Source organism: Hippichthys cyanospilos, chromosome 6 (assembly GCF_059441005.1).
Source record: "Hippichthys cyanospilos isolate Australia breed blue-spotted pipefish chromosome 6, RoL_Hcya_1.0, whole genome shotgun sequence".
Classification (NCBI taxonomy): Eukaryota; Metazoa; Chordata; class Actinopteri; order Syngnathiformes; family Syngnathidae; genus Hippichthys; species Hippichthys cyanospilos.
This window is the reverse complement of record NC_142374.1, coordinates 25,459,934-25,487,496: the sequence shown is the minus strand read 5'-3', so window position 1 is coordinate 25,487,496 and position 27,563 is coordinate 25,459,934. Positions and strand designations below refer to the sequence as shown.

Genomic DNA, 27,563 nt, shown 5'->3' with positions numbered 1-27,563 from the left:
TACGCGGTCGGAAAGTCCCAAACCGAGCAACGTTCCGTTCTGTGCGCAGGACGTACGAATTGGAGTTGGCCCTGACTGACCCCAAAAGCAAAGAAGACGACATGGGGCTCGTCTCGGTGGACGTGTGCCTCATGTTCCGAGACGCCACCGTCAAACGAAACTGGGTGAGCGTCGGCTCGTGTCCGCTCCCGAGGAAAGTGTGTGTCGCGCTCTTGACGCTTGTCCCTTGTTTTCTTTTTGCAGAGGTGGCCGGCCAAGAGAACCAAGGTAGGACTTTCTACTTGCTTTTCGTGCAGGGAACACTAGGGGGCAGGAGTTCACCTCAAAGTGATAGTCATAAATAGCGCCTTTGCGGTTAGCGTCCGATGACTTACCGGCCCAAATTTGGCCCGGCGCCTGAGAAGGGTCCACGGTCCCCACTTTGAGAATCGCCGGTGCATTGCACACAAAAATGGAGTCATATTATACCCGCGCGTTACAATGCATGATAACGTATAGCCCCCAAAAACACTCCTAAACCCTTTAAATCGATATTAATTCAAGCAGTCGATACCACGGCTGCAGTTCATTTGGTTGTCTTGAGGTGGCGCTGTATTGTTAGAGTAATGTAAAAGTAATGCGATAGTGGTGTAATGCCTTACATTTCAAGTACAGTAATATTATGATGTAAATCAATACTTTGGAATGGCAGTCATAAATAATGCGCTTCACAACTCAAGTCACTTGCCCGGCACTGGGCCCGGCCTTCATTTTCTCGCCGCGTTTAGCGCCTGCCGTATGCTGGAAGTGCTGAAAAGCTCGGCACGGCCCCCAGAACGGCACGGCCAAGACGGGCGGGCCCGATCGTTCCCAGGCAAAGTGGGCAATAACCCAGATGTTGCGGAGCCGCGCGGCAGCTGCGGACGGCCAAATGGAGCCGTCCCCGTGCTGTCTCGCCATATGGAAGCCGTCGCCCGGCCCTTTTTAGGACCGCAAATACGTGGTCTTTGGGGGCCGCTTGCAGTTAAGTGGAATTGTTTCATCGGCCGCCCGGATCCGAGCGCCGCCCAGATAAACACTCGGGACGACTCGGCTGAGGCCGCCGTTTCTTTTTCAAGCGGGCCCGTATTTATAGGGCCTATCGCCTGTTAATTCGGGTCCCCGAGATGAGCTTTGATCCCCTCCGGGTTGGGCGGCAAAGCGGGCGGCGGCCTCGGGAGCGACGGGGGACTTGCTTGTCCGGACGCCGGACAATCGAAGAGGCGCTTTAATTAGCTTTGGCCCGGCGCGACCTCTGCGCTCTTCGCCGTTCATTACCGTCGCCGAGCAGCCTCGCCAACAGAAAGGCGCCCAGGCCCCTCCCCTTTTTGGGGAGGTCGAAATAAAATAAAATAACTTCATCGCCGTTCATTCACACGCTTGATTGGCCTAAGCCGTTTGAACGTAATCGAGAAGGATATTACTTCCCGCAAATCAGTTACAAAAATAAAGACTGAAAATACCAATTAAAAATCTAAATAAAGATGACACAAGACATAATAATGAATCAAGAAATAAAGTCATAAAAGGGATGATATAATACAATATCTTCGAGATAGCGCCACAAATGTAGTTCTAAAATGGAATAAAACAGCTGTGTGGCGCAGCGCACTTTTTCAAGACTTGTAAAGTTTGAAGAAAAATATGACTGAGCAGACAGTGTGCTCGCTCAATGCATTTCAGGGGGTTTCTGCAGGTCTCATTATAACGCCACGCATTTTAACGCCATAACAGGAACAGTTCTTTTTTTTTTTTCAAAGTTATTGGGAACATGAAGCCACTTCTCCAAAACGTTTGGCGTCCATGTTACGTGACTGAAAAGCTGTAAATCAATGTCACGTAGAAGATTGGAAAAACAAGAAAAAAGGTCCATCTGCATCTGCGTTAACTTTGCTACCGGCTGCTAAAAGAAACGGAGGAATGCTATCTTTTCAGATATGTGCGAGCGTAGCAAACGTAGTGGCCGTCGCGCGTAGCGTTCTCGTCAAGGATGTGGCCACCTGCCAACACGCTGTAATGTGGGACATACATGCTGCATTTTTTTTGCGTAATATGCTGATGAGGGCGCGCGTGCGCGCTCGCTCGCTCGCTGGCTGGCTGGCCGGCCGCGCATCATTACTCACCGCCGCCTGCTGTCTGGGCCGCCGCGTGCCAAGTGTCCTGACTCGCAACACTCAGCCTGGAAGCCAGTGATGAGTGGGACTGTCACAGCCCGGGACATCTGGCCGCTCGCTCGCTCGCTCGCCCACCCGCTCTCTCTCTCTTAGCCAGCCTGGCCTGTCAGGAAAGAGACGTGCTAATGTCCTCCAACGGAGATGCGTAAACCCTTGTCTTCCTTTTCAAACGCCCGGCGAAACATGACGAGGTGTCGGGCCCGGGCGCCGCGCAATTTGCACGTACAGTACACGCGTTTGCGTTCCTCGCGGGACCCTCCTCCCTTGTAGCAATTTGGACGCGACGTCAAACTGTCGCCAATCGTGCCAATTGTGTTCTTAACTCTCCTGGAATCGCATGAAAAAAAAGTCCCCACGCATACCCGGCCCTTGTTCTGTTACGCCGTGTACAGCTGTGCTTTGCAACCTTTCAAAGATGCCGCGTACGTACCCTCTACCGCTACAAAAAAAAGACTTTACACTCGTTCGCTATTCTAAGCGTTTTCGGGTGAAATTCTACCGTATCGTTCAGGCAATATTTTGGCCAATGGATGCCACAATAGTGTGAGAACTAAACGCTTGCGCCGTGTTGAAATGTTGAAATTTTGGCTCCCTGGAGGCTTCTTTCAATGCTTTCCCTTTGATTTGAAATGCCTCGGGATGCATGGCTGGATGGATGGATGGATGGCGATGGACAAGTGGATGGATGGATGGGTGGATGGACAAATATATGCTTGACGGACAAACAAATAGATGGATGGACAGACGGATGGGTGAACGGACAAACAAATCGATGGATGGATGAACGGATGGTCAGATGGATAGATAGACGAACAGACGGATGGATGGATGGACGATGGACGGATGGACAGACAAACAAATAAAGGGATGGGTGATATGACTAATAACTGGATAGATGGATGGAGGGATATGAGTAATATGGAAAATATCTATCGGCACTTGGGATTACACTTAGGAAAAAGACGCAAAAATACATCTGCGGGCTGGAATAAATCAAAACAGCGTGAAGGGCTCTAAGAGCGTCGTCGGCAAACTCACCGGGCGAGCTCATAGACATGAAAAAGCTCCGTTTCCCAGAAGGCCACGCAGTACCCGAGCCCGGCCGAGATAGCGAGGAACCAGCCCAAGAGCCGCCTGTGGACGGGGGCCCTGGCCATCACCCTGGTGGAGGGCCAGGATCTGCCTCCCTCCGGCCAAGGAGACATCTACGTGCGCTTTCGCCTGGGCGAGCAGAAGTACAAGAGCAAGGTGAGAACCCCCCCCACCCCCGCTTTCTCACGCTCTCTCGGCGACGCGCCCTTTTTCGCCTCCGCCTCGGCTCAGCGGGCCGCGGCGCGGGCGGCTCATTAGAGCGGGCCCGGCCGTCGCTCGGCCGCCGCCTCATTTGCATACGCGGCGGTCCCGCGCGCCTTCCTTCGCCCGCCTTCCTCTCGGCGGCGGCGTTTCTTTGCGACCGCCCCTCTCCGCCGGTTTATCCGTTTGTCCGAGAAAGCCCCTTCCGATCGGGGGCCGGGCGTCAGCGCGGCTTTTCTCCGATGACTCCGTCGGCCCGTCACGCCGTTCGCGTTTGCTGGCGGCGGACCGGTGTGTGTTTGTGGGCCCGCAGAACCTCTGCGTTCAAGCTAATCCCCAGTGGAGAGAGCGCTTTGACTTCAATCGGTTTGCGGATAACCAGGAACCTCTGCAGGTGGAGGTGCATTTAAAGAGAGGTCGCAAGGGGGAGGAATCGTGGGGAATGTGAGTACTTCCCGCTGGCTCGTCTCAACCTAGCGCCCCTCCGCAACTCTCTGTTTTTTTGTTTTTTTTTTTTTGGCTGGTGTGGCAGGTTTGAGGTTGACGTATCCAACCTGGTTTTTAATGAGAGGCAGCTCTACACGCAAATGCTGGATCCGGGAAAGGGCAGGCTGGTCTTTTTGGTCACCCTGCTTCCCTGCTGGGGGGTGTCGGTCTCCGACGTGGAAACGGCTCCTTTGGAGAAGCCAGATGAGAGAGACGCCGTGCTGGACAAATTTGTAAGTGACAGACTAGCGGATGAGATAAACGTTTGAAAAACCACAGACTAAGCCCGACCAAGACGGGATTTCGTTTTAACCCTTTATTGGGCACGGCGACCGCTTTCGGACTTTTTTTTTTTCCCGTTCAACAAATCGTCTTTATTCTTCATTTCTGATCGTCTACTAATATTGTTGGACTGACATCGGTGATTGTTTTGTTTTGATTCCATCTAGTGGATGCATAACGCAACCGCAGCCACTACTGGAGCTTTTGTTCTATGCGCCTTATAACGCGACGCTCCCTATATAAAACGGTCATAAAATAGGCCATTGATTGAAGGTGCGCCTTATAATCCGACGCACCTTATAGTGCAGAAATTGGGGAAGAAACGAATGCCGCCATCGTTATTTTACAGCAGTTGTACAACTAAACCGAGAACAGAATTATTACTTTGGATGCACAAAATTTCCCCCAAAAGACAATGATTGATCATTTTAAAGAAGGCCCAATAAAGACCAATATAGCATATCCCTTAAAATGTCACGATTTTCCATTCTTCTCAATTCTAAGTTGTACTTTCAAGCTATAAACATGCTTGGAAACCTCGAGGCCATGTATTGAACTGATACTTGGTATCTGCATTTGGCCATTCCTAATGACAATAATAACGTTAAGCCTCGACAGGCACGTTTTGCACGGAGCTCAAAGCAAACCAGCAACCGGATTTCAAAGTTGAGGTTTAGGATTCACTAATGTGTGTGTGTGTTTTTTCCCTTGCAGAGCCTTCGTAGCTCATATAAATGCATGGGAGAAGTGGGTTTCCTCCAAGTCAAGGTTTTAAAAGCAAATGAGCTTCCGTCGACTGACATCAACGGTGAGCGCTTTTCCCGCTCTGAATTGGATTTGGGTTGAAGTAAGGGTTACTGTCAGGGTTAAGTGACGCGTCGTGGCAAACGATCCCTAGCGATCGAAACGACGACAACCAGTTCTCAAGCGGAACCGCCGATGGATTTCCATCCCTGTTTGTCAATAACACCGAAATGCTCATTTTGCAGGCAAAAGCAACCCCTATTGTGTGATTGCCCTGGGAAACAGCAAACTTCAAACCCACACCGTCTACAAGAGCCTCAACCCCGAGTGGAACAAAGCACTCACCTTGTAAGTAGGGACGCCGGGACCGGAATCCCCCAAATATAAGACACACTTTTTATCCCAAAAATGAAGGCCCAAATGACGGGTGCGTTCTATAAACGGTTTTCTTTTTGACACCGTTCGAGGAAGACCGATCCGTCAGTCGCATGAGATGAGTTTTGACTCACAGATGCGCACATCCGTATCCACCGTATTCTTTCTTACCATGATCGCCGTGAATGGGGCGGGCTGCAGGAGGGGGACGTCAGCTGCCCGCCAGCACCCAGTGCCCGTTGCGGCTAACAGCGGCTCGTGTTAGCCGATCAATTTCAATAAAAGAAGCGAGCGGACTGAACCAAAGTTCGAGTCCATCCTTATTGGCGCGTGGAAATGTTACTAAAACCGAGAGGAAAAAGTTATGATGTCTCCAGCCGATTCAATGAAGAGTGCACCGGTTAGAGCAGGGCTTCTCTTTTAGAAAGCAAATTTTCCTATTGAAAATTTTTGTGGAAACGGAACAAAAGAAACAAATCGTCTTTCAGGTCATTTAAGCCAAACGTAAGTGTCTTTTTATTTACTTTTATTTCTATTTGACAACAGGTATATTTGCAAATGTAGACACAACATGCGCTCGGACACGCGTCAAAAGTATTACCTTTTTAAAACTATCTGAAGTTGAAGCTTTTTTGAAGAGTCATGAATACTTTTGTTTGGCGGTGTGATGGCGCAGCCCGGTTAAGGACATTCACGACGTGGTGGAGCTGACCGTCATGGATGAAAACGGAGACAAAGCGCCGGGCTTTTTGGGCAAAGTGGCCGTTCCCTTGCTGAGCGTGAGTTGGGGAGACACGCAAAGCGCCGCCGCGTTCGCGTCCGACGAGCGATCAACCCGCGGCCTCTCCCGCACGATATGCGAAGGTCCAGAACGAGCAGCAGATTTGCCTGGGCTTGAAGAAAGAGGACTTGAGCGGCCCGGCCAAAGGGAGCGTCACGCTGGTCTTCGAGGTCATATACAATCGAGTAAGCTGGAAGCCATTTCCCGAGATTGGTCACGTAGCTGGAAAGGTGAAAACGAGCACTTTTTTGGCCTGTCTTTCGCCAGGTTCGAGCTGGTATCGGAAGTTTCCGGCCTAAGGAAGAAAAATTTGCAGAGGAAAACGTCAAGTTCTCCAAAAAGGTACCGCAGGGGTTGCCTGTTCTGATGAAACCGTGCTGGGCGAAGAAACCCGCGGAGCACTTTCCTGAAATTTGCATTTGTCTGTAACTGCCAAAGTGGAGTCAACTTCTTTCAATGTATTTGCGTGTTGCATGCGAAAAATATTCTTTTTCCCCATAACGCCACCTTTTGTTCCAATTATGTACAAATAGATGGAAAATAGCGTCACCGACGACAACGTCAATCCGTGTTGCAAAAAATTTGCCTTAGAAAGTGTAGCGTTCCTGTAAAAATGAGTTTTGCCTTTAAAAATCCTCTTCAAATCTGTCTTCATGTATCCCCGTTTGAGAACGGTCTTTAATTGAGAGTGTGGAACTACATTTGAACGTATTTGCAAACGCCTTCAATCATGGCACTCTAGAGGTTCCCTTTTCCGATGACGCTCGGCACTGAAGGAGCTCATCATAAAACGTTTGAAGTTTTTTCATTTATTGAATAATGCAACTCATTTTTGTACTTGACAAAATGATGGCCGGATTAAACCCGTTTGCGGGCCGTATGTTTGACACCGGCGCCGTGGAGCAAAGTAGGGTAGCGTAGGACGGAGTAGATACCGTCGGCGGAACGGTGTCTTAACTGTCGTTTTCTCGCGCAGGTTCTGGCCCACAATATCTACCGGGTTCGCAAAATCAGCACGGCGGTTCTGTATACGTTGCAGTACATCAAGAGCTGTTTTCAATGGGAGAACACGCAGCGCAGCCTCATCGCCTTTCTGGTAAGCCGTCGCCGTCTTCCGGGTTAGACCCCGCCCACAAGTGTATGCGCTTCACCCTTCAATTCGCTTGACTTCGGAGCGGAAGTTTGGCCCGTGCGCGCTTCGGACTTTGAGCAAAGCCGAGGGATGGCGGGCGTGCCGGGGGGGAGGGGGGCTTTTAAAAGTCCGTCTTTACCCACTTCTAATGAGGCGACGTGATCCGGGGTCCTAAGCTCAACTGATCCCCCTCCCGGCGCCGCGCCGCAACCTCGTGATTAGGAGCGCGCCCCGGTCGGGGTGAGGGGGCGGTCGCGGACGGGGGCCGGCCGAGCCCGAGGGGCCACCGTAGGCCCGCGTGGCTCGGCCTCGCCCGCGACGGCAAGGGAGACGCGCCGATACGGAACAAAGCGGGCAAAGTGCGCAATTCTGGGAGGCGGCGTTGGGGAAATTCAGTGAAAACGTGCCCACTGACGGCTCACAGGTGGGAAAAAACACTCAAGCGCGTAGCTATACGACATACAAAATGTTGTCGGCACTTCAAGCGTAAACCAAGCTAGACTGTTTTCGCCTTAGTGAAATGCAGAAAAAAACATTTCCTATGATGCAACAGGGGGATTTTTTGTTGTATGGGGAAATAAGAAAGAGGGATAGGCTTCAATGTATGGATTTTTTTTCACACTGGGGGGTACTTTTGCACATGCGGGTTTTGCTGTAGAGGGGTTTTACTTCACGACCTCTCGGTTTTCATGATATTCCCGCGTGTGAAAAAGGATGGACTCGGACATTGGTTCAATCTGCTCACTTCTTATATTGAAAATAATGTCGTAACAACATCAGCTAACTGTTAGCTGCAACAGCTAACGGCCAGCCGACGTCCGCCTTCTATTTCCTCCCGTCACGGTAATTATTGTAAGGAAGAATACGGTCGATATAAAAATGCGTTTTATAGCTGGGGCATTACGTTATTTGAATATAACGGTGCTGTATTTGCCGCCCGTGGCTGGAAATCCAGGAGTCCCGTGGTGTCCCAACCCCGGCAGTTTGGATCTGGGGGCACCGCCGACGTAACGGGAAAGGAGCGCCCTGGCTGAAAGAGCAAGGAACCTGGCCCCCGCCCGCTTGCTGGCCCCTCCTCCCGGTCATCGCGGGCAATTAGGTTAGCGTTGGGATGCGTCGCCGGTGTAATGAAAGCGGCTCCCGCTCCTATCTTTATATCTTTAGGCAGTGCTAATAAGCTAAGCGATTCGGACATTGACGGATGGCCTCCGCTTGCCTGCGCCATGCGCATCATTAGACGGCCGGCGTCTCTTTGTGAGGCTAGGCCGCTAGCAAAAGCTGCAGCTCGCCGCGGCGCCGCCGCCGCTTCAATATACATTACAATACATTATTTATGGAAGCTGGCGGAGCTGCGTGAGCCTTTTCACACCGCATACATCCTGTAATGCATTAGCGCTGGGACCGCGGGGACCCAGTGCTTTAGAAGAAATACTTAGCTATTATATCACCCGGTCCCGCAGGCCAATTTTCTGACCCGGGCGCCGCACGCAGCCTCCATTTTTATCCTGTTTATGGAGATGCCGCAATGCATTATGAAGCACCTCATTGGAGAAGATATTTAAATTATGGCATGACTGATCGCTACCGTATTTTTCCGCACTTGGAGGCACACCTAAAAGCCTTCAATTTTCTCTAAAACTGACGGTGCGCGTCATCATCCGGCAAACCGCAAGTTTTTATTATGGGGAGGGCGAGAAAAATCAAATAAATGAATCGCCGTGTTAGCTCTTCTATTTTTACCTCTGCATTTCAGTTATGTTTTTTTTTTTTTGACATTTTTATAACACCCTGTTGAAATTTTGATATACTACTATAGCTATACAGTATAAACTATACAGCATACCAAAAATAGTACTTCTATAGGTACTTTGTATGGGTTCCACCTAAAGATTTGAGAACCCGGTCCAAACGAGCGGTTGCGAACATTGCATATTATATATTTGTATACTGTAGCTTAATTATGTAAATAATCGTTGGTTGCAATCCTACTGGAGTAAAGCAAAAAGTGATAACGTATTTCTGTTTTTCTTTGATTTCTGTAGATCAAACAAAAATGCGAGCGCAGCACGATGGAATCATTGTTGGCTTGTCTGCCGCATAGTGATTTTTTGGGGGAAGTGTTAAAGAAACAAAACTAACAAGTTGAGTTGACTTTGGCAGCACTGCGCTGCAGATGTTGTGTGTCACTGTAAACTTCTCGCTCATTAGCTAAAAAATGTTTTGTTATGTTGCTTAAAAAAAATCTGGTGGGTGCTAAACATTTTCACAAGCGGACGCAAATATAAACAGGAAAACAGCATTTTTCTCATCTGTTTCGTGCAGCTGTAATGAGCTTTCCGTCGGAGCTTTTCAAGAGTTTTGACAACGGCGAGCAAAAGTGTGACAGCTCCAAATGTTCACAAGCACATCAACGTGCTATACGGTCCTCCAAGCGGGGTCATGTAGAGTTCTTTGCCGCAATTTTCGATGCGGCCTTTAGATGGCGGTAGAACACCGCTTAAGACTGACTGAGCTGCCCTACGCCCCCACCCACTTTTTTCTTTCTTTTTTTTTTTTCTCGAGTCTTGAGATCCTCCGTTTGGTGAGCCGTGCTTAATACAAGTTGGAAGAGAAATCTTAAATTAGCACGTATTAGCCAGGCAAATTAATCGTCTTTACACGTTCAACTTTTGATTGAGAGTTAAAGCGGAAAAGGGATCGTTTGCACTTGAAAGCACTTTCGGAGCCTCGCTGTCATTAGTCGTGCTTCAAGTATTTAAGCACAATTAATATTTTTAGGAAACCTGTACAGAGCTCTACCGGCGGTTCTTTTTGACCCTGCCAGACGCTTTTTTTTTTTTTTTTTAATCATTTCGACTTCGTGTGAAATGCTTATCGGCTCACGTGACACACGGCAAAGCTGCACAGTCGTAAATATACTTGGCAGGTCCCTTAGACACATTTTCAAGTACTTGAGTTGTTCTTTATTATTCTGACATCTTTTTACATTTATTCCTTACTTTTGAAAACAGATCTCCGTATGCTCGCGTTTTACTTTGCCAAAATCAGCTTGTTCGGTGGATGATTACGCAGCGTCAAAATAAATAAAAAGACAGAGAATACACTGATTGATTGGAAATTTTTGGACTAATGATGTGGGAAAAAACATGGACAGCAGCTACATGGAGTAATGTGAATCATTAACCATAATGACGCTGCAGATGATAGATCCAAGAGCGAATGCTTTGTGCTATAGAATCGAATATGAGCACACACACGCACACGCACACACACACGCACACAGTGATCATTCCCACCCAAAAAAATAACATTAGGTAATTTTGCATATTTTTCAAGGTTACATTGTTAGCAAAACTAGAAAGTATTAATGCAAGATACTCCCCATTCCTTACTTATTTAGGAGAATTGCTTGATCCAAGAACGATTTGTGGCGTATGCTTCGCGTCAGAATTGAATATGGACACACCAAACGCAACATTTTCAAAATGATTACCGTTTTAAAAATATATTAAACTGCTTAAACGGATTGCTTTATTGATGATCCGTCAATAAATTCACAATTTAATATCAAATAGAATGAAATGAACTCAGATACGGTCTATATTTTTATTAATAACGCAAATGATTTCAAGGACCCCCGGGGGTCCGCGGACCACGCTTTGAGAGCGACTGCTCCGGAGGTTTCTTTTTCTGATAACGCTTGGCGCTGAAACAGTTAATTGTCTCCTTGCTTCTGCTTTGTGTCTGCCCCCCGCCCCCCCCAAAAAAGTTCGAGGCTCCTCACTCCCTCCTCACGCCGAGTCGTGAGTCTTCACAGCCTGCACGACGGGAACAAAAAATACAACGGCCGCGACGGCCAAGTGTGTGCTCTCACGCCGGTTGGACTCCCTCGTTTCTTAATGATTCAACTCAGGGCGCCATTAGCATCACGCCCAATCGATGCATGCGCAACCTTGAAACTTTTGTGAAAATGACGAGCGCTCGCATTTCACCGTCTCATCGGCCGTAAGAAATCAGTCTCGCTGTACGTCGTTTCCTCACAGCCTTGGATGGCGTCCATGATCCGAGGAACTCGTCAGTCATGCACCCAAACAAAAATGTCTCACCAAATATATTTATACAGAGGTGATGAGCTCGTAGAAATGAACTATCGGTGCTTCTCAATTATATTTTGACAAGCCCCCCCCATTGGAAAGAGAAAACGTATCTAAACCTATATCTTTTTTAGTATTAACAAAAGAAAAAAGCTGAATACGGCTTACAGCTTAGTCTCAAACTGAAAAAATAACCAGGTGCATCAAAGTATCTGAAACTTTAAAAGCCCCCAAACTATTTGAGAAGCGAGGGCGTAGCATGGGACTGTTCCGTTGCGGTGGCCCCAGAGTAAGATGCGGTGCCGCCAGTCGTAAAACGGATGACGCTCTACAAAGCGTAAGTGGAAATGTCGCAAACAAGAAAATGTCCAAATATTTGCAAATTGTGGGTCCGGCTCCCTATCCTATATGAAATAGCACGCTTACAGTATGTATCCGGTGAACGGTCCATTGTAGAATTAGACGACGGGCAACTTGAGCCTAGACTTTTTTTTTCCCACATGCCGCCGCTCACCGAGGAACGCTCCGTGTTTAACCCCGCCGCGTGTGCGGTATTTGAATGAGTCGGTCGCCACCTTGGTGGCCGCCGGGCGCTCAGCGCGGGAAGGAGGGGCCTCCGCGCCCCGGCGCCGTCACGTCGGCGTGAGCGGAGCTGACAGCGAGGCCCCGACCGACTCGCGCGGCCGATCGCTCGCCCCGGAGGTCGCTCGGTGTTAACGCGGCCGACGCCGATTAAGCTCCGGCCCCCCCGCCCCGCCCGCCGTGCGTCCGATGGCCGGATCCGGCCCTCGGGAGCTCCAACTTTGCGCGTCCCCCGAGACGTTGCGCAGACATCCTCGCCGGCATTTTCTTATCTCCTCCGCGCCGGTCGGGCAAATTGGGTTAGTTTTAATTGCCCTCAAATAAGTGACAATGACCGATAGTGGCTAAATTTAGTTCCCCAGCCAATGCTCAATGCGTAGATGTGGTTTGAAGCCACCATGCATTTTCTGTGCGGCGGGAGCTTGAAATCTGCTCAGAGAACTTGCAAACGTTCAATTTGCTTGGGCCTAGGGCAGGGGCGTCGAACCTAGGGCCCGCGGCCCGGTGTTGGCCCACAAAGGATTTTGGAATGGGACTCGTAAAAAATGAGCTGCATTTTATGATTAATAGAATGTTGTGCTTGTACTATTTTGGACAGTATTAAAATAATAAATCTGAAGTTGTTGTTTTAAAGTTATATAAGTAGATACGCTGATCTTATTAGTCCGCCCGCAAGCTAAAACGAGTTTGACACACCGGGAGTAAAGTCTCGTAAAAACGATTGGACCCTGCTCTCCAGGCGTGACCAATCAGGCCTTGCTCCATTTTCAGCGTGCGTTGGATTGAACAGGAATCCAATAGTTTTGCCTTTTCAAAACTCAGACTGTAGCACTCTTTGTAAAGTTTGAAAAATGAAGAATTGGTTCTTGTGGACGAGATCGTGTTTTTTTTTTTTGGGGGGGGGGGGGGGTTGGAAGTGCTACGAGACATACGGGACAATGTGCCGCCTGTCAAGGCGCAGTATCGTTGTGAAAGACAAACGTTGTGAGGAAGTCAGCCAATCCTTCAAAATAAACTGTATGTTCGTAACATATGGCACAAACAATGCTATTATTTTGAGGTTCTTTTCACGACAGATCATTGAGCGAGCATATCTGAAATCAATCCCGTTCACATGATGTCTTTTTTTTTGTTTTTCAATTGACATTTTTTTCTAGATTGAAGTTCTTTGACTTGCTAGCACCATAACGACGCGGACAAGCGGTAGAGCGAGTGCGCGCCAGGCGTTGAGCCCACTTGCTCTATAGCAATTAAACGCACCTTCCGCTTGTGCCACAAGTCCATTGCTTAAGAGTAAATAGAATCCAACTCCAAGTGTAAATGACCTCTGCCTGAAAAGAAGCACTTTTTATCCCCTTTTCATTCTCTCTCCACTCTTGCGTGTTTCCCTTCCTCCTCCGCCTCCGCCTCCTCCTCGGTCGATACAACTTGAGCTGAGCGTATGTGAAATATTTATTCAGAAATAATTTGCTCAGAGCGCCGCGGCTGCCCACACACACTGTCCGCGTGCCCCGAAGAGAAATCTTATCCGCGCTTCCTCCGCCTGCCCCCCCCCGAAAGCCTGTCCCCGCACCGGCCCCGGCTCAACACAACACACATCACGCGTCCGTCCGTCCGGCCGAGCCGAGCCGAGCCGAGCCGAGCCGAGCCCGCTTCCGACGCCGGTCGCGTGCGCTTTCATCTCGGCTGGTTCCCTTCCAAAGGCAAATCTGGAGCGGTTGATTTTTTCTCAAGTGATATTCAGCGCTCTCTTTTGCCCGCGTCCCTGCGTCCTAAACGCCTCATTTTAGCTAGGGTGCGCTCAAAAATGGTTTCCCGTCAGAACGGGGATTCGCATTTACGACGTTTTAAATCGCCACTATATCGAGATCCAAATGAAAAGGAAATCTATTCGCTTCCGTCCACTGTTTTGCTCTAGTTTTGACTACACACGTCCTATATTAAGGGACTTAGGGTTGTGATTTTTTTGTGGGTATTTTGTGGGTATGTGATTTTTAAAGGAGTAGGTGGTGGTGGTATTATAGAGTCCAGCTTGCACAAGGAAACATTTGCTGATACGGTCACACCGGTAACGCGGTTAAAGCCCGCCTCGAGGGCATCGGAAACTTTTACAGGCTGTCTTTGTCCCCTTTTGTTGATTTTTTTTTTTTTTTCAACCCTCCCGCAGCGCAGGAGCCAGCGTGCTTGCTCAGCGTTAATTTGTTTTATTCACATTTTTAATCGCTGAGTGTTTTATTATTAGGTGCTGGATTCCAAGGGCGGTGCTGGGGGGGTGCGCGGTCATATTAATGGCGCTATAAAACAGGTCTTGCCGGTACGTTTGCTCGGCGGGCTTGCCCTCCTATGCCCATCGCTTCCAGGTGGCTAGCTTATATGTACGTAGGCATACATTTCATGCTAATTGTTTTGCGCATACATTGTTTGGACCCCTCGGCGGGCCCCCTGCTTGCAATCGCGCGGCTATTTTTCAGCTAAATGGTCCGGAGCAGCCTCTATATTTATACGCGGCGAATGCTTCTTCAAATGACAAGTCATTTGTTAACCCTGCTAGGCAAAAAAAAAATGGTGGGGAAATCAAGCCGCGCATTTTCTTGACAGTCATATCTCAAATATCATTTCATGCGCCGCCACTTGTCATTCCATGTGCGGAGTACGAACGGAGCTGTTGTTTTTATCCATCTTACGCGGCGGCCGTTTTGCCACTTGCCGTCGACTGAAAATGACATCACACCTGCTGAGGTCACAGCCAAACACCGTGCGCCGGTTTTATCGCTTTGGCATGTGGCATTTGCATTATTTTCAATGTATTTGTTTCTGTGGTTGATATTGTAATTAAATGAGCTCATCAAACATGCATTTATTTTGATAATTCCAATAGGTAATGCGATGGGGTAAATAATAAGCTAATTGTAAGGGGGAGTGGCTAGCCGGACGTAAGCTAACGCGATTTGTTGTTGAAATGGAGGCAAGGAGCGGGCCGCCGACCGCGCTTTGCCCACCCCGCGAGCTCAGCTCCTCCATCGTTTGTGATCACCTGGCCTAGTTGAGCGAATTTGTCATGTTTGCCAAGGCGGCGCTTTGGCTCACGCCGCGTAATTTGTTGATGGAGGGAAGGCGCCGCCGCTCGTCTTTGACGGCAATTAAAGCGCCGATTCTTTTCATACAGATTTACAGTTGCACTTTGCCCGACGTGTCCTTTCATCACTCAGCCGCTGGCTAATAAAACGCAAGCCACTTAGTTTTTTTTTTTTTGGGGGGGGGGGGCTCTGCTCATTACTTTGGGTTACCTGGCGACGACAGCACCTGAGCGATTCTTTTTATCAGTTTTTTTTTTTGTTAATCACACAGATGTTCCACATTTCATCCCCAGGTAATCTTATAAAGTTAGCAGATAGTAAAAAAGAGGGACGTACCCGTCACAAATTTCAAATGAAATCATTTATAATTGAATTTGCAATTATTTCAACTGAGTAATTCCCCAAATATAAGGCGCACCTTTTTCCCCCCAAATGAAGGCCAAAAGTATGGATGCGTCCTATAAACAGTCACTTAAAAACTAGATTGAAGGTTTTCGGTTGCAATTCGATGAAAAAAATGAAGTCTTTATTTTTCTTTTCCGATTGTCTATGAGGAAAGTTTGACTGTTTGTTTTGTTGACATTCCCTTTAGCAAAGCTCCATCTAGTGGGCGCATAACGCTACCGTACCATCTATTCTATGCGCCTTATAATGCAGCGCTTCTTCAATTTTAATTTCTATTTAAAAAAGGCCATTCGTGGAAGGCGCGCCTTATAATTCGACGCGCCATATACAGCACTTAGTTTTCACAAAGGTTATTGTGACTTCAGTCACTAAATACAATTTTTTAAAAATGGTCGGCAAACGTAATCCTTTCTGATCACATCCAATGAACGGTGCGGGTGTTTTCGATCGTACTCGAATGAGAAGTGCTACTATTTCCACATGGACATCACCGGTCCCGAGCGCTCGAGCACTGTTCCCGAATGACGGACTGATTTTTGCGGAAGTGAGGACAGGAGGAGCGAGGTGTGACACTGGAGCTTTTTCTCCGTTGTCTTCCTCCAGGCTTTTATCTGCTCCGCTGAGCCGGAACGCGGCCGGCACCAATTTGCATTAGTGGGCGATTAGGAATACCTGTGACAGATTTCTCTCCCCCCCCTTTGGGCAACAATGAATTGGCCTCCTCTCTTGAGTGGCGCGGGAAGACCCAGGCCCGGCAATTAGACTTTTGCCGGCTAATGCGGCAGGCGGGCCGGAGCCGGTGCCGGTGCCGGAGCCGGAGCCAGAGCCAGGAGGCGCTACCTTCCTGCTGGGCTTCTCCCTTCCTCCCCCTTTGCCGTTTTTTTTTTTTTTTTTTTTTAACTTTTATAACGGGAATAAGGGGCAATGTGACAAGCGAGCAGCTGAATTCCTCAGGGAGGGGCCGAGCGTTGCTCGGGAAGCGTCTCGCGGGAGTTGAGATGACAACACATGACGCAGGTTATTCATAACCCAGCCCGCATGCATATTCATTGTTTACCTTTTTTTCTCAACTTTTACCCCCCGCTTGTGCTAGTTTGTCGCTGTAATGCAAATGGGCTATTAAAAGAATAACAGTAACATATTGTCTATTTGCCAAAGCCCCACCCCCACCTACAGATTGGTGCCTTGATATATGAGCAACAAGATTCGTCTTGCTTTGACTTGAGAGCAAAACAAATTGGATACTAGCGCTTTATAAGGGCAGCGAACTTCAAAAAAAGAGCGAGCCGAATATAGGACGCACCTGTGTCTGATACGTCCTTAATTTTAGCAAAACAGAAACAATCTCATCTTTGTCAATTGGTCATATTTTCTTGTGTTCATATCTGTAAGCTATAGACCGTAAATCCTCAACTATAAGTCACACCTGTGTATGGGACACACCCTTCATTTTCGGTTCAAATTCTGGTCGCACCCATACTGTCGGTCTCATTTTGGGGAAAAAAAGTGCCTCGTTTTTTGGGGAACGAAGGTATCCTGCACGCCGTTATTCAATATAGATAAATCAATGTTCGCGACACGGACATTACTCTAAACCCGACTTTGCGGTTACGGATATTTAAACGCTGGTGCATCAACGCAATTTGACAGACACTACAGCAATACTCAACACCTTAGCAGAATAATGAGTGACTGTAACGCTTCTTCGCTGTGTCTTCATGAATATTTTATACTGCCCCTGGTGGCCAATCGTCACATCAATGCCGGAGCCGCAAAGAATTCTTCATGATGTTTTATCCGCGATTAATCGGGGCAGTTCAACGATCGATTTTGTGGCGGTTTGAATGCCTTTTTTTTTTCCTTCAGCCGGGCTCGGTGCCCCCCCTCCCCCGCGGAGAGCCGTCTGGGCTCACCTAGCGCTTTGTCAAAGGACGGCAAACGGCGCAGCGCAGGAGGAGGCTCGGGGGCGTTTGTCGGCATGACTCAGTGTTGGCCGAGTCCCGGCGCGGCGCTAGGTAGATTGGCCCCCGGGTGCCGGCGCCGCGCCGCGCGGCCGCTGTGACACGAGCAGTCTGTTGTTTGCGGGGGCCCCGGGCCCCCGAGCTCTTTCTGGCTCTCGCCGTGTTTCGCTTCCTGTCTGGGGCTTGAACGCCAACATATTGTCGGCTCTCCAAGCGGCCCGCAGCTCTTTTCGGCCTCTTGTTATCTTTGCGCCGGAAGGTGCTGGCGCGCCCTGCCTACCGATGCCTTCCGCTTAGGAAATACCGTAGGTTTTCAAAAAAACTACTGAAAAGCAGGAACAATTCTTAGAAAAAAAAAAGGGATTTCCCTTTTTCTGACATATAACCATTTGAGTTGCAATAATATTATATAATATTTATAATATATCAGATTCATCTGATGGAAGACCAAAAAAAATTATATATATATATATATATATATATATATATATATATATATATATATATATACACATACATACATTCACACATATTGGACTTGAACTTAATACGGGAGCCATTTTGCCCGGCTCCTTCTTGTCAAGGGCTGCTAAAATCCTTTTCACACGTTGGCCCATCATCGGGCTTGTCGGCAGACTCATTAGGCTAGCGCTAAGCGGCCTTAAAAGCCAGCATCCAATTAGCTCTCCGCTGTGAAATGCAGCGCTACTCCTTTACAGAATTAGAAGGGATTAGGTATGATTGGCCTTCGTTCCAGCGGGGAGGTCAGCATCGCCGCAAACGTTTCGCCGGTCGGCTCGGCGTACGCGCCCGGCCGTCTCTCGCCCTAAGAGGATTTGACGCGGCCGTTAAAAAAGACCAGCCTTTCCGTCATACTTTGCCTTCAGCGGGAGCGCTCCACGCCACCGCGCCGCAATCATCTCGCGTTGAAAATAGGATTTGGACGTATTCGGAAGTCGTCCCCGGAATTTAATCCGTCGCCGAACTCTCAGAAGGCTTCGCGGTTTGCAATGTGCTCAGATTGAGATTCGCTTTGAGATTGGCCGCCCGTGAGGAGCGGTGCGTCGTCGGGGGTGTCGAACGTAGGGCCCGCGGGCCGGACAAGGGGCTTCAACCTGGCCCGCGGGAGGATTTTGGGCGGGAGGTTGTCTGGGGATTTTTCACTAGCCTGGCCTTGTTGTCACCAAATTGGGCTGACTTTGAAAGGCTCATAACATGGTCCAATATCAAAATGTTCTGCGGCATTAGCCCTAGCCACCAACAAAAATGGGGAAAATGGGATAATAGCAAAATTAACTACGCTGTATATTTCTATATCTATGCAATTGAAATAGGAATGTGTTTTATGTCATAATTAGAGTATTATGACTTTTGAAGACTTTTGCATGAAGGGAGTCCAGGCTAAGCCGATCGTCAAAGTCAGCGAAAGGCTTGCCAATGTTGGCCGCTACCGCCACCTGGTGATTTTGGGGCGTCAACACAAAAATGTTGATTGTGCGTGCCCCGTTTGCAAGTTGTTGTTGAAAGGATTCAAGTCAAATTTGAGGGAAATGCAGCATGAAACATCAGGTTCTCAATATGTCCATTTTCAGGTTCTCAATATGTCCAAAATGGGCGATATCTCCTGTTTTGACAGGCAGTAAATGAGCCTGACATGGGCTCGATTTGACACCGATAGGGTGTACCTCTCAACCTCCAGTTTGCAAGCATTTACAAGGGCCGGCGTATTGAGGTTGTGTGCGAGGTTTTTCAGGCTTATACTACGGCACCTGCTAGGGACATGGCCAAAGTCTGGAATTACCGGGTCGCCCGGCCTACGATCTCGGGGGGGCTTCTTCCCCGCGCCGTCTGCTTTGCGTGTTTCTGGGACAATTTGGGTCAAGTGACGTTTTGGCGCCCTCCAGATCTTCCTGGTGACGGTCTGGCATTGGGAGCTCTTCATGTTTCCCCTCTTCCTGCTCCTGCTCATCGGCTGGAACTACTTGCAGCTCCGCGGCGGAAGCGCCAACTCCAACCAGGACCCGGTGAGTCAAATCCGCATTGGCCTTTGCGTAAGCGTGTCAGCCCGCGCGTACGGGAAAGACGCTCAAACCTACACAATGTGTCATTTCCATATCATGGCGAGTCTGGCTTTGGGCTCGGCGCCAGCAGTTATCTGCCGTTCCGTTGCAAAAGTGGGCAGTTTGACATAATTTACTAGAATTATAGTTGAAGTGTGGGTAGGCAAAGTGTCAGCCTGCTGTGTGGGTTGCCGCTAATTCCGAACAGAAAAATGGAGTGCAACAAGTTCAAATTAAGCCCGCGGGGTCTTCGACAAAGTCCGCGCGGGGGGAGGAAAGTAGTGCGCGCATTCCAACCAGACAAAAATGTGCCATCGATGTTCGGATTTTGCTCATGACGGCGGAGGCCATTTCAATATAACCTATACCAGACAGAAAAAAAGAACCCAGTAGTTCAAATTTTCATGGAAAAAAAACAACTTTTTCCACGGTGACCGCAAGGCATAAGTTTGGAGAATGAAGGTTCCGCTCCCGAAAAGAACTCACAAGTCCGCAGATACGTTTGGCAAAAAAGTTTCAAGAACGGCGCGACAAAAGTGAGTGGGGAAACCTTCTTGGTGCGGCCAGATCGTCAACCCAAACGGCTAGCCTTTGGTCGATATCTTCTTTTAGACCGGGCGTGTTTGAGGCAAAAATCTCGCGTTCTTCATCGCTCTCTCTCTCCGCACGCACACGCGTATATATGTGATTGTCTGCCTATATACACAGGCAGCGTATTTTTCAGACTATAAGCCGCACCTTTTTGCTCATGATTTGAGCCCTGCGGTTCATTATTTATCGTTGGGTGTTTTTGCAAGCCACAATAACAAACGTTGGGACCCCCACCTATGGAAGACGGTGTTTTTGTGGAGAAAGGCACGGCGCAATACGTAAAAGGCAGGTCATTTTGAAAAACGCTAGGGAAGAGCAAAGCTCGGCACGCGCCTTTTGGCCGGGGACGTTTGGCGGGTGCCGTCCCGCTCCGGGCCTGACGTCCGCCCCCCCGAGGGTTAACGCCGGCGGCGCTCGCGAGCGTCCCCGGCGACGCGGAAGCCCGAGCCGGGGCCGTCCCGCGGGGCCGCGTCGCGGCGGGGTCAGGGTCCGCTCGACGGAAAGCGATACGTCCAACAACACGCGGATGAAATGTTTTTTCCGCCGCGCCCAAATGAGATCGGCGGGGCCGGCGCCAAGGAGGCTCTCTTTCACCTCTTCCCTTTGTGCGGGCTCACCTCGCGATGCCGTCGCCGTGGAAACCGGCCTCTCCCGACAGGGGTGAAAGTACTCAAAGGAAATTTCATTACCGGCTGTTTGTTGAAAATGTTCCCGTCCCACAAACGGCCCATTCACGCCGCGCTCCCTTTGCCCTCTCGCTTTTCTCCCAGGTGAACGTGAGCGCGGCCGAGGATGAAGAGGACGACGACAAGGTATTTTATCTCGTCCGCCTCCCGCGTTTTTTCCCGGATAATGTGTTTTGGCGCCGCGGCGCCGCTCCGCCTCGGATAAATAATCCGGACGCATCTTTTAAGGTTTACCTTGAACGCCGCGGCTTTACCGCGCACGTCAAAATTTGTTGACTTGAAAGGTTGCATTCGCTTTCCGGTCGCCCGCGTTCCATTATGTTCGGTGTAAATAGAACGTGTTTACGGCGCGCTCGGCACCGGTTGGATTTTTGAAAATGGAGCGCGTCTATTTAAACTGCCTGTTTGTTTACTGCGCAGATTATCGACAAAATTGAGGAATTCGTTCCTTCCGGAAGTCGTTTTGTAACGCAGAGCCGCTTTTTACACGTAAATAACCTAATCCCTTCCACGCCCCCCAAAATGTCCCTAAACCCTTTAAATGAAGATGAGGAAATGATAGAAATGCACCAAAAACGATCATATTTATTTCTTGGACTATTTTGAGCATGTAAGTTTACTGAAGTTTAGTTTGGGGTCATGCGAAGCGCTTCCTGTGTGACGTCATTACTGAAGCGACCCGTTAACAACGCGAATGTCAGACGCAACAGCCAAAGTGGTATGTTACCTATGTGTTTTTACGTGATGTGGAATGTTAGCTGTAGCTAATGTCAATTTTAAGTTTGTTAGTTCTACGGTGTAAATTGTTGGTGGGAAGTGTGCATGAATCAATTAACGGTGGAAGAAGAAAAGGAAAAACATTCACTGACCGCTCACAATGTGGCAAATCTCAAACACGCTTCACATAACGCATTACAAATGTATAAATAATGGATATGAATACAAAGTATGAAGGATTGAGGAAGATAAGATTTAGTCTGATTTGCTAAAATACCAGAATTTTCCCCCAAAATAGAGATATGCTTTTTATATTTTGGGAAACAAGATCATTTTCCTCATCTCAAACAAAACGTCTCATCGTCACGTTTTTTTTCTACTTTTCGCACACGTTGGGTCAATTTTCTCATACTTGACTTTTTTTTCGTCATTCTTTAATAAATTAAAGCTAAAAAAAATGGGGTCGGCCTTATGTCTTTCTATTAATTTTACATGCGGCCCCCGAGGTAAAAATCTGGACACCCCGGTCTATCGGAACGACCTCACCTTCGCGCATATCTGCTCGCGTTCAATGTCTCTTTAATAAACCGGCAAAGGTTCGGCAAGCCTTTTTAAGAACACATATATTCACGTCTCTGCGCCTCCATTCAGATCTCTTGCGTCGTTAGCGTCCGGGTGGAACGGTTGCTCGCAAAGTATCTGTTTACAAACTTGCGTTTTTGCCCGAAGGTCTTCCGCTTGTCGGCTCGCCGAGAAAAAGTCAGAAAGCATCTTGATTAGCGTCGGCGGGAAAAATGTTTAAGGAGCCTGAAAAAAACCGGACTTCTCCCCGCCGTGCCAGCGACTAACATATTCAATTACACTCATCCCCCCGTTTGGTCTCGGGAAGGGACAGTTAACGGTTAATGCGCGCCATTTCTTGGCGGCGAGCGAGCGGCGAGCCGACGCGAAGCCCGCCGGCGCTGACCCTCGCGCCGCGCCCGGCGATCGTATCATAATGCGCTCGATACATCCCGTTGTGATGACCGCCAGCTACCGGCCGGGGAAAAAACAAACAAACAACAAAACACAGACGCCAGCGCGTCCCGTCTGCGAGGACCGTGAAACTCGCAGGATATGTCTGCAAACACAAACGCGCGCGGGATTTTTCCATCGTTCTGGGGGCATTTCCTGGGCGCGATGCATTTCCAAGCGCCTAACCCCAATCATCACAACCCATCGCTTGGTCCCAACCTTTACCCTCACCTCAAGCCCAATCTAGTTTCAAATAGGGTTAGGGTTAGGGTTAGGGTTCTAGTCCAAAACAGGGCTTGTCAAAGTTTGGGGAGCCAGAGAGCCCTTTTTGGGAAGCGCGTTTTCCAAGGGTCTGCAAACGTATTACGTCGATACTTAAGTATATTAAGGACATTGATTTCCAGGTACTTAAGTATTAAATCGATGCGTAAGTATCTGGGATTGATGATATTCCATACAATATTAAACTGGTTGAATTGATTGCTTTATTGAAGAGTCATGAATATTTTTACAATTTAATACCAAATAACATGAAATCTATTTATCTACATTTTATGAATAACCCGAACGATTTCACGGACCTCCGGACTTTGGGACTAGACCAAAATGGTCCCAACAAAGACGGTCCAACCTGGAATTGGGTCCTCATTGTGGAGCAAAACCCAATGGTACGAACCAGTGGAAAATAGCACTCAAGTTTTTTTAATAGCTGGGTGACAGGATTGAAGCAGTCTAATGAATGTAACAGCTACGCTTTCACAGGGTATTTATTACATTTGTCTTCACCTCCGTCTTCAAGATACCAAAACAAGCTAGAAAAGTTCAACTATAAGTTTTTGTACTTCCTCCTACTCCTTCTGAACAGGTAGATATCTTTTGATGATACATCTTTTCATTTTTGGAATGCGTTTAACTATTCAATAAATCAAAAAACAAACAAATCAAACTTGAACCTGTGCTTCTGATCCAGGTTTTTGTAGTTTAGTCCAAGGGAATGGTCTTCTCTCTCATTTTAAAGCGCTCTGAAACCAATGTTTTCTTTTTCCCCCCAAGCCTTCCGGAGCCCCTTTGCGTAGTGCGAGAAAAGGAAAAAAAAAAAAATCTCCGCTTTCATTCACTAATTAAGAAGCGGCCCGTGTTTGTTTTAAGCTGTCAGCTGCAATGGAAAGGCAGCGATTTGAAAGCGCTCGTTATGGTGCGCGCTGTCACTCGGGCGCCGTATCGCCGGGCCGGATCAAACCCGCGTGCCTTTACGCCTCCTATCGCAAATATTCCCGACTTTGGCGCCTTCAAAGTCTCTCGGCTAACGCGCGGCGAAGTAAGGAGGTTAGCGTTCCGCCCGAAATATGCTTTTTATTCCCCCGCCTTCCCCCGGCGATGGCGGGAAGGTGACGCTAAAGGGAGCCGAAAGGCCGCGCGGGATAATACGCTACAGATTCCGGGCCCGTGAACAAACGCGTCCTCGGGGGGGTGCCACCAAAGCGATTACAAATTACATGTGGGCAAAGTGACTTCCCTTTTGGCCCGGGGTATCAATTGTGCGCGCCGCCCATCTTTGGGAGTAACGCAAAGAAACGGGAGGCGCGACCCATCCCCGCAAAGCAAACGTGGCAAAATGAAAAGGACCTGCTTCCCTGGGGCGGGGGGGGGTCGCTCCCCAATTTGTAATGATCTATTGCTGACATTGCGGTTTAGTAGGGGCGCTTTAGTACAGGGGTTAGCAACGTGGGGTTTGAGCATTTTCTTAGGCTTGGAACGGATTAGGCTATATCCATGTAATAAGCGCCTTACGAAGAAATCGCATTCCGAAATGACTTCTGGAACTAATAGATTTCGTCATTGAGTTGTAGCAAATGTATGCAAATTGCAGTAAAAACAAGGCGGGGAGGGGACTTGTAGCGAGCCGTAAGAAATATGTCACATTTTGAAAGGAACGCGCCTAAGAGTGAGCGCTAGCTAGTCTCTCGGGCACCGGGGTCCGCCGACGCCACTTTGAGGACCACCGTAGGATTGGTTCGAAGTCGCCCCTCCCCCCTTATTTCCTGCGATTTGTGTGAATTTTACAAGTACAAACACATTTTATTCATAGACAATCAGAAATGAAGGAGAAAAGTGATTTGTGGAAAGCCCTATCTGAAGAACATTCCAAAAAATCACTAACCATTTTCAAGCTGTGGTATTTGCCGCACTATGAGGATTATAAGGTGCACCTTCAATGAATGGCCTATTTGAAACGTGTTTTCATATATAGATTGCACTACATTATAAGGCGCATAGAATAGAAGCTAGGATAGTGGCTGAGGTTGTTTGCGTCACATAGGATTTATGTTTTTTTAATTTCATCCCATAGTTGCTGCCTGCTAAATGGAGAAGCCATGAGAATCGCATGTATAAGTAAGGCCGAGCTGTTTTGAAATTTGAAGGAAGAAAGAAATGGAAAGTATGTCTTGTCACCAAGGAGATGGAGCGTTTCACGATTTTCTTTTTTTTTGTGTGAGTGTAATGAAATGAATAATGATGGTCTTCAGAGAGCCGCCTATTTATTCCTACTTCAGAGGGCATCTACTTGTCTGTTTTCCTCTTTCACGTATGAAAGACAACACTCTTCGTTCCAGCCTGCCAGAGTGGCATTTTCCATCCCTCTTGCGCTCGTTACCTCATACGTTTTTTGCAAACGATATTTAAAATTTCGAAAATGGCCTTTTGACTTTTATTGCTGACAACGGCGTTAACGTATTTACTGGCCGCCTAGTAAAAATGGACCTTTAATGGCATTGAATTGATATTATTATGATGTGACGCAGAGTTCTCAAGCAGACACAAGCTCCTAAAATTTGGAACGATTTGGAGGAGGGCCCAGCGATACTGCATAAGCGGGCCAGGAATCCTTCCCCCGGATATACGGCTTCAGCGTAGTTTCCCGGGGCCCTCACTTTTCCGAAGTGCGTTCCGGACCAAAGTGAACTCTGGAGTCCAAACGCCGCTAGCCCCCCGGATGAGAAAGTGGCGCACGTATGACGGTAGAAACCTCAAATGACATCATGTGCAACCACTACGGTTGGGCCAGGAATACTTGCCTTCGCGGATACGCTTTCACCGTAGTTTTCTGGTCGCCCTGGCTTTTCCAAAGTGCGTCCCGGACCAAAGCCAACTGCGGAGTCCAAACGCCGATCGCCCCCTTGACCAGAGCGCGAGACCTTGCATATTTGCCGTGCTTTTGCCTTTTTGGGACGGCCCGGGCGTCCCGTCCCGTCCCGGCTCGGCTCGGCTCGGCGGCGGGGGAGGAGGCGCGATCGCGGGAACGGCTGGCTTCCCGCGGGCTCGGCGGCGGGGAGTCTCTTCCCGCGAGCGTCCCCGCCCGGACAGCGCCAACGCGCTCGCCCGCAACGGTAAACATAAACAGTACGGCGGACGTCCTCCCTCACGTGGTTACTTCCCGCTTTTGATGCGGGTTATCTCCGCGCGTCGGTCTGGCTCTGGAAGGCTTGGAGCGCCTCCTTATTTTGTGCCCGATCAAAAAGACGCGCTCCCCCGCCCGGCTCGCCCGCGTTGACTTATCGCATTGCCGCACTCAATTATGATGTCGGCTCCTTAAATATAAATAGGGAAGCATTGCCGACTTACTTGAGGTTGTTAGGACAAGGCGGACCTTTTTGAATTGTATAGCGCGTCGCTTCTCAAATGGGCTTATGTGAAGACACTTGGGGGAGGGGGACTTCAACGGGGTTTCTGCTGGTGTCCGCAGTTTTTTACAAATGTACTTTTTTCTCATGCTTTGAAACCTTCGGTTCATAATCCTGTGCGGCCGTATCTGCAGTTTATTTTTACTGCCATCGGGGTGCAATCTTCGCCAATAACTTGGTAGGCTTTTCATCATCTTGTGTTGGTGCAGTATTCTATCCACCCCAGTGTGTTAGGTTAGGTTGAAAATATGTTGGCGTCGCACCCATTTCCAAACGCGTGATCAGTGTGTGTTGAAGGCAAGGTGGGGTTGCCCGTGGCCCGCTGAGCAAACAGTCATAGCGTTTTCTTCTTTTTTTCTTTTTGAGGAACCTGGAAAAAAGGGTTTGATGGACAAGATCCACATGGTGCAGGAGGTGGTGTTGACCGTCCAGAACATTTTGGAGGAACTCGCCAACATCGGGGAGCGCATCAAGAAGTAAATCCGTTTGTCTTGTATTGTTCCTCATCGGTCCCACATATTGATGCCAGTCTTGTCGTTCTGCAGCTTGTTCAACTGGTCGGTTCCGTTCATGTCGTGTCTGGCCTGCCTGGTCCTCTTCGCCGCCACCTCCCTCTTATATTTCATCCCGCTGCGCTACATCGTGCTCATATGGGGTACGTACATTTATGCCGTTGTGCAAAAGGGGTCGTCCAGAATGTTCCGTAGTCCGCTCGGATGAAATGTTTTGGACTGGAAAGCTCCTTTGAGCAGACACATTTGGAAACGTATTTGCAACTATTACTCCATTCTGATCATTGTTGCAAATATATTTCCAACCCGCTCGTTAACAATGTTTTTTAGTTTGATAGATGTGGATCGATATCAAGATACATAGCTAGCTGTCTAGAGACGGACGGACGGACGGACGGACGGGTGGGTGGATAGATAGATAGCCTTTATTATCATTCCAGCTGCACAAATAAAAGGCAACCAAATTCAGCTTTACAGGCTGGAACCATCCAAGAGACACACTATCACAATAACTACAGTCAACTAAGGAACAGCGAGGCCTGTCAGCATGCACTTGTGCGCTATTCCGACATCTTAGATAAGATAAGAAAAACACAAGTGATGAGGAGGGGAACAAACAAATCTTTTGCCATTTCCACAGCGAGGGTTAGCGCAGGTCTGGAAACAAAATCCTCATACGTGCTTAAATTTTGACCCCAGTCGGGCTTTTTGATGTTTTTCATGTGCCCTATCAAAAGAAAAGTGTACAAAAAAAGAACTAGGAGGCTAAAATATTGCCTATATTGTCAAAACATGACAACTTTCAATATGCCGCGCTGCCATCGCTGCTTGCTTGCAAACGGGATCTTGAGAGGTGTAGGCGTCAACTTCAGCCCATGTCGGCCTCATTTACTGCC

At 48.6% G+C, this 27,563-nt stretch overlaps 1 protein-coding gene across 9 annotated transcripts in view; it reads left to right on the top strand.

Annotated features, from left to right (window-relative positions):
* Nucleotides 1-27,563, top strand: part of LOC148422997 (multiple C2 and transmembrane domain-containing protein 2-like) — a 39,972-nt gene that overhangs the window by 7,610 nt on the left and 4,799 nt on the right. For 6 of the 9 annotated variants that reach the window (XM_088417025.1, XM_088417027.1, XM_088417024.1 and 3 more), the window contains 15 exons: nucleotides 50-164; nucleotides 244-267; nucleotides 3,270-3,440; nucleotides 3,799-3,929; nucleotides 4,018-4,204; nucleotides 4,968-5,061; nucleotides 5,243-5,345; nucleotides 6,049-6,151; nucleotides 6,237-6,338; nucleotides 6,421-6,495; nucleotides 7,130-7,249; nucleotides 19,309-19,428; nucleotides 20,826-20,867; nucleotides 26,522-26,631; nucleotides 26,701-26,810. In XM_088417025.1, the coding sequence (XP_088273151.1) occupies nucleotides 50-164; nucleotides 244-267; nucleotides 3,270-3,440; nucleotides 3,799-3,929; nucleotides 4,018-4,204; nucleotides 4,968-5,061; nucleotides 5,243-5,345; nucleotides 6,049-6,151; nucleotides 6,237-6,338; nucleotides 6,421-6,495; nucleotides 7,130-7,249; nucleotides 19,309-19,428; nucleotides 20,826-20,867; nucleotides 26,522-26,631; nucleotides 26,701-26,810 (1,607 nt within the window). Of the gene's footprint in view, nucleotides 1-49; nucleotides 165-243; nucleotides 268-3,269; nucleotides 3,441-3,798; nucleotides 3,930-4,017; nucleotides 4,205-4,967; nucleotides 5,062-5,242; nucleotides 5,346-6,048; nucleotides 6,152-6,236; nucleotides 6,339-6,420; nucleotides 6,496-7,129; nucleotides 7,250-8,240; nucleotides 8,385-19,308; nucleotides 19,429-20,825; nucleotides 20,868-26,521; nucleotides 26,632-26,700; nucleotides 26,811-27,563 lie in introns of those variants that run through there. The other 3 variants (XM_088417026.1, XR_015865893.1, XM_088417031.1) reach the window with 3 other exon arrangements.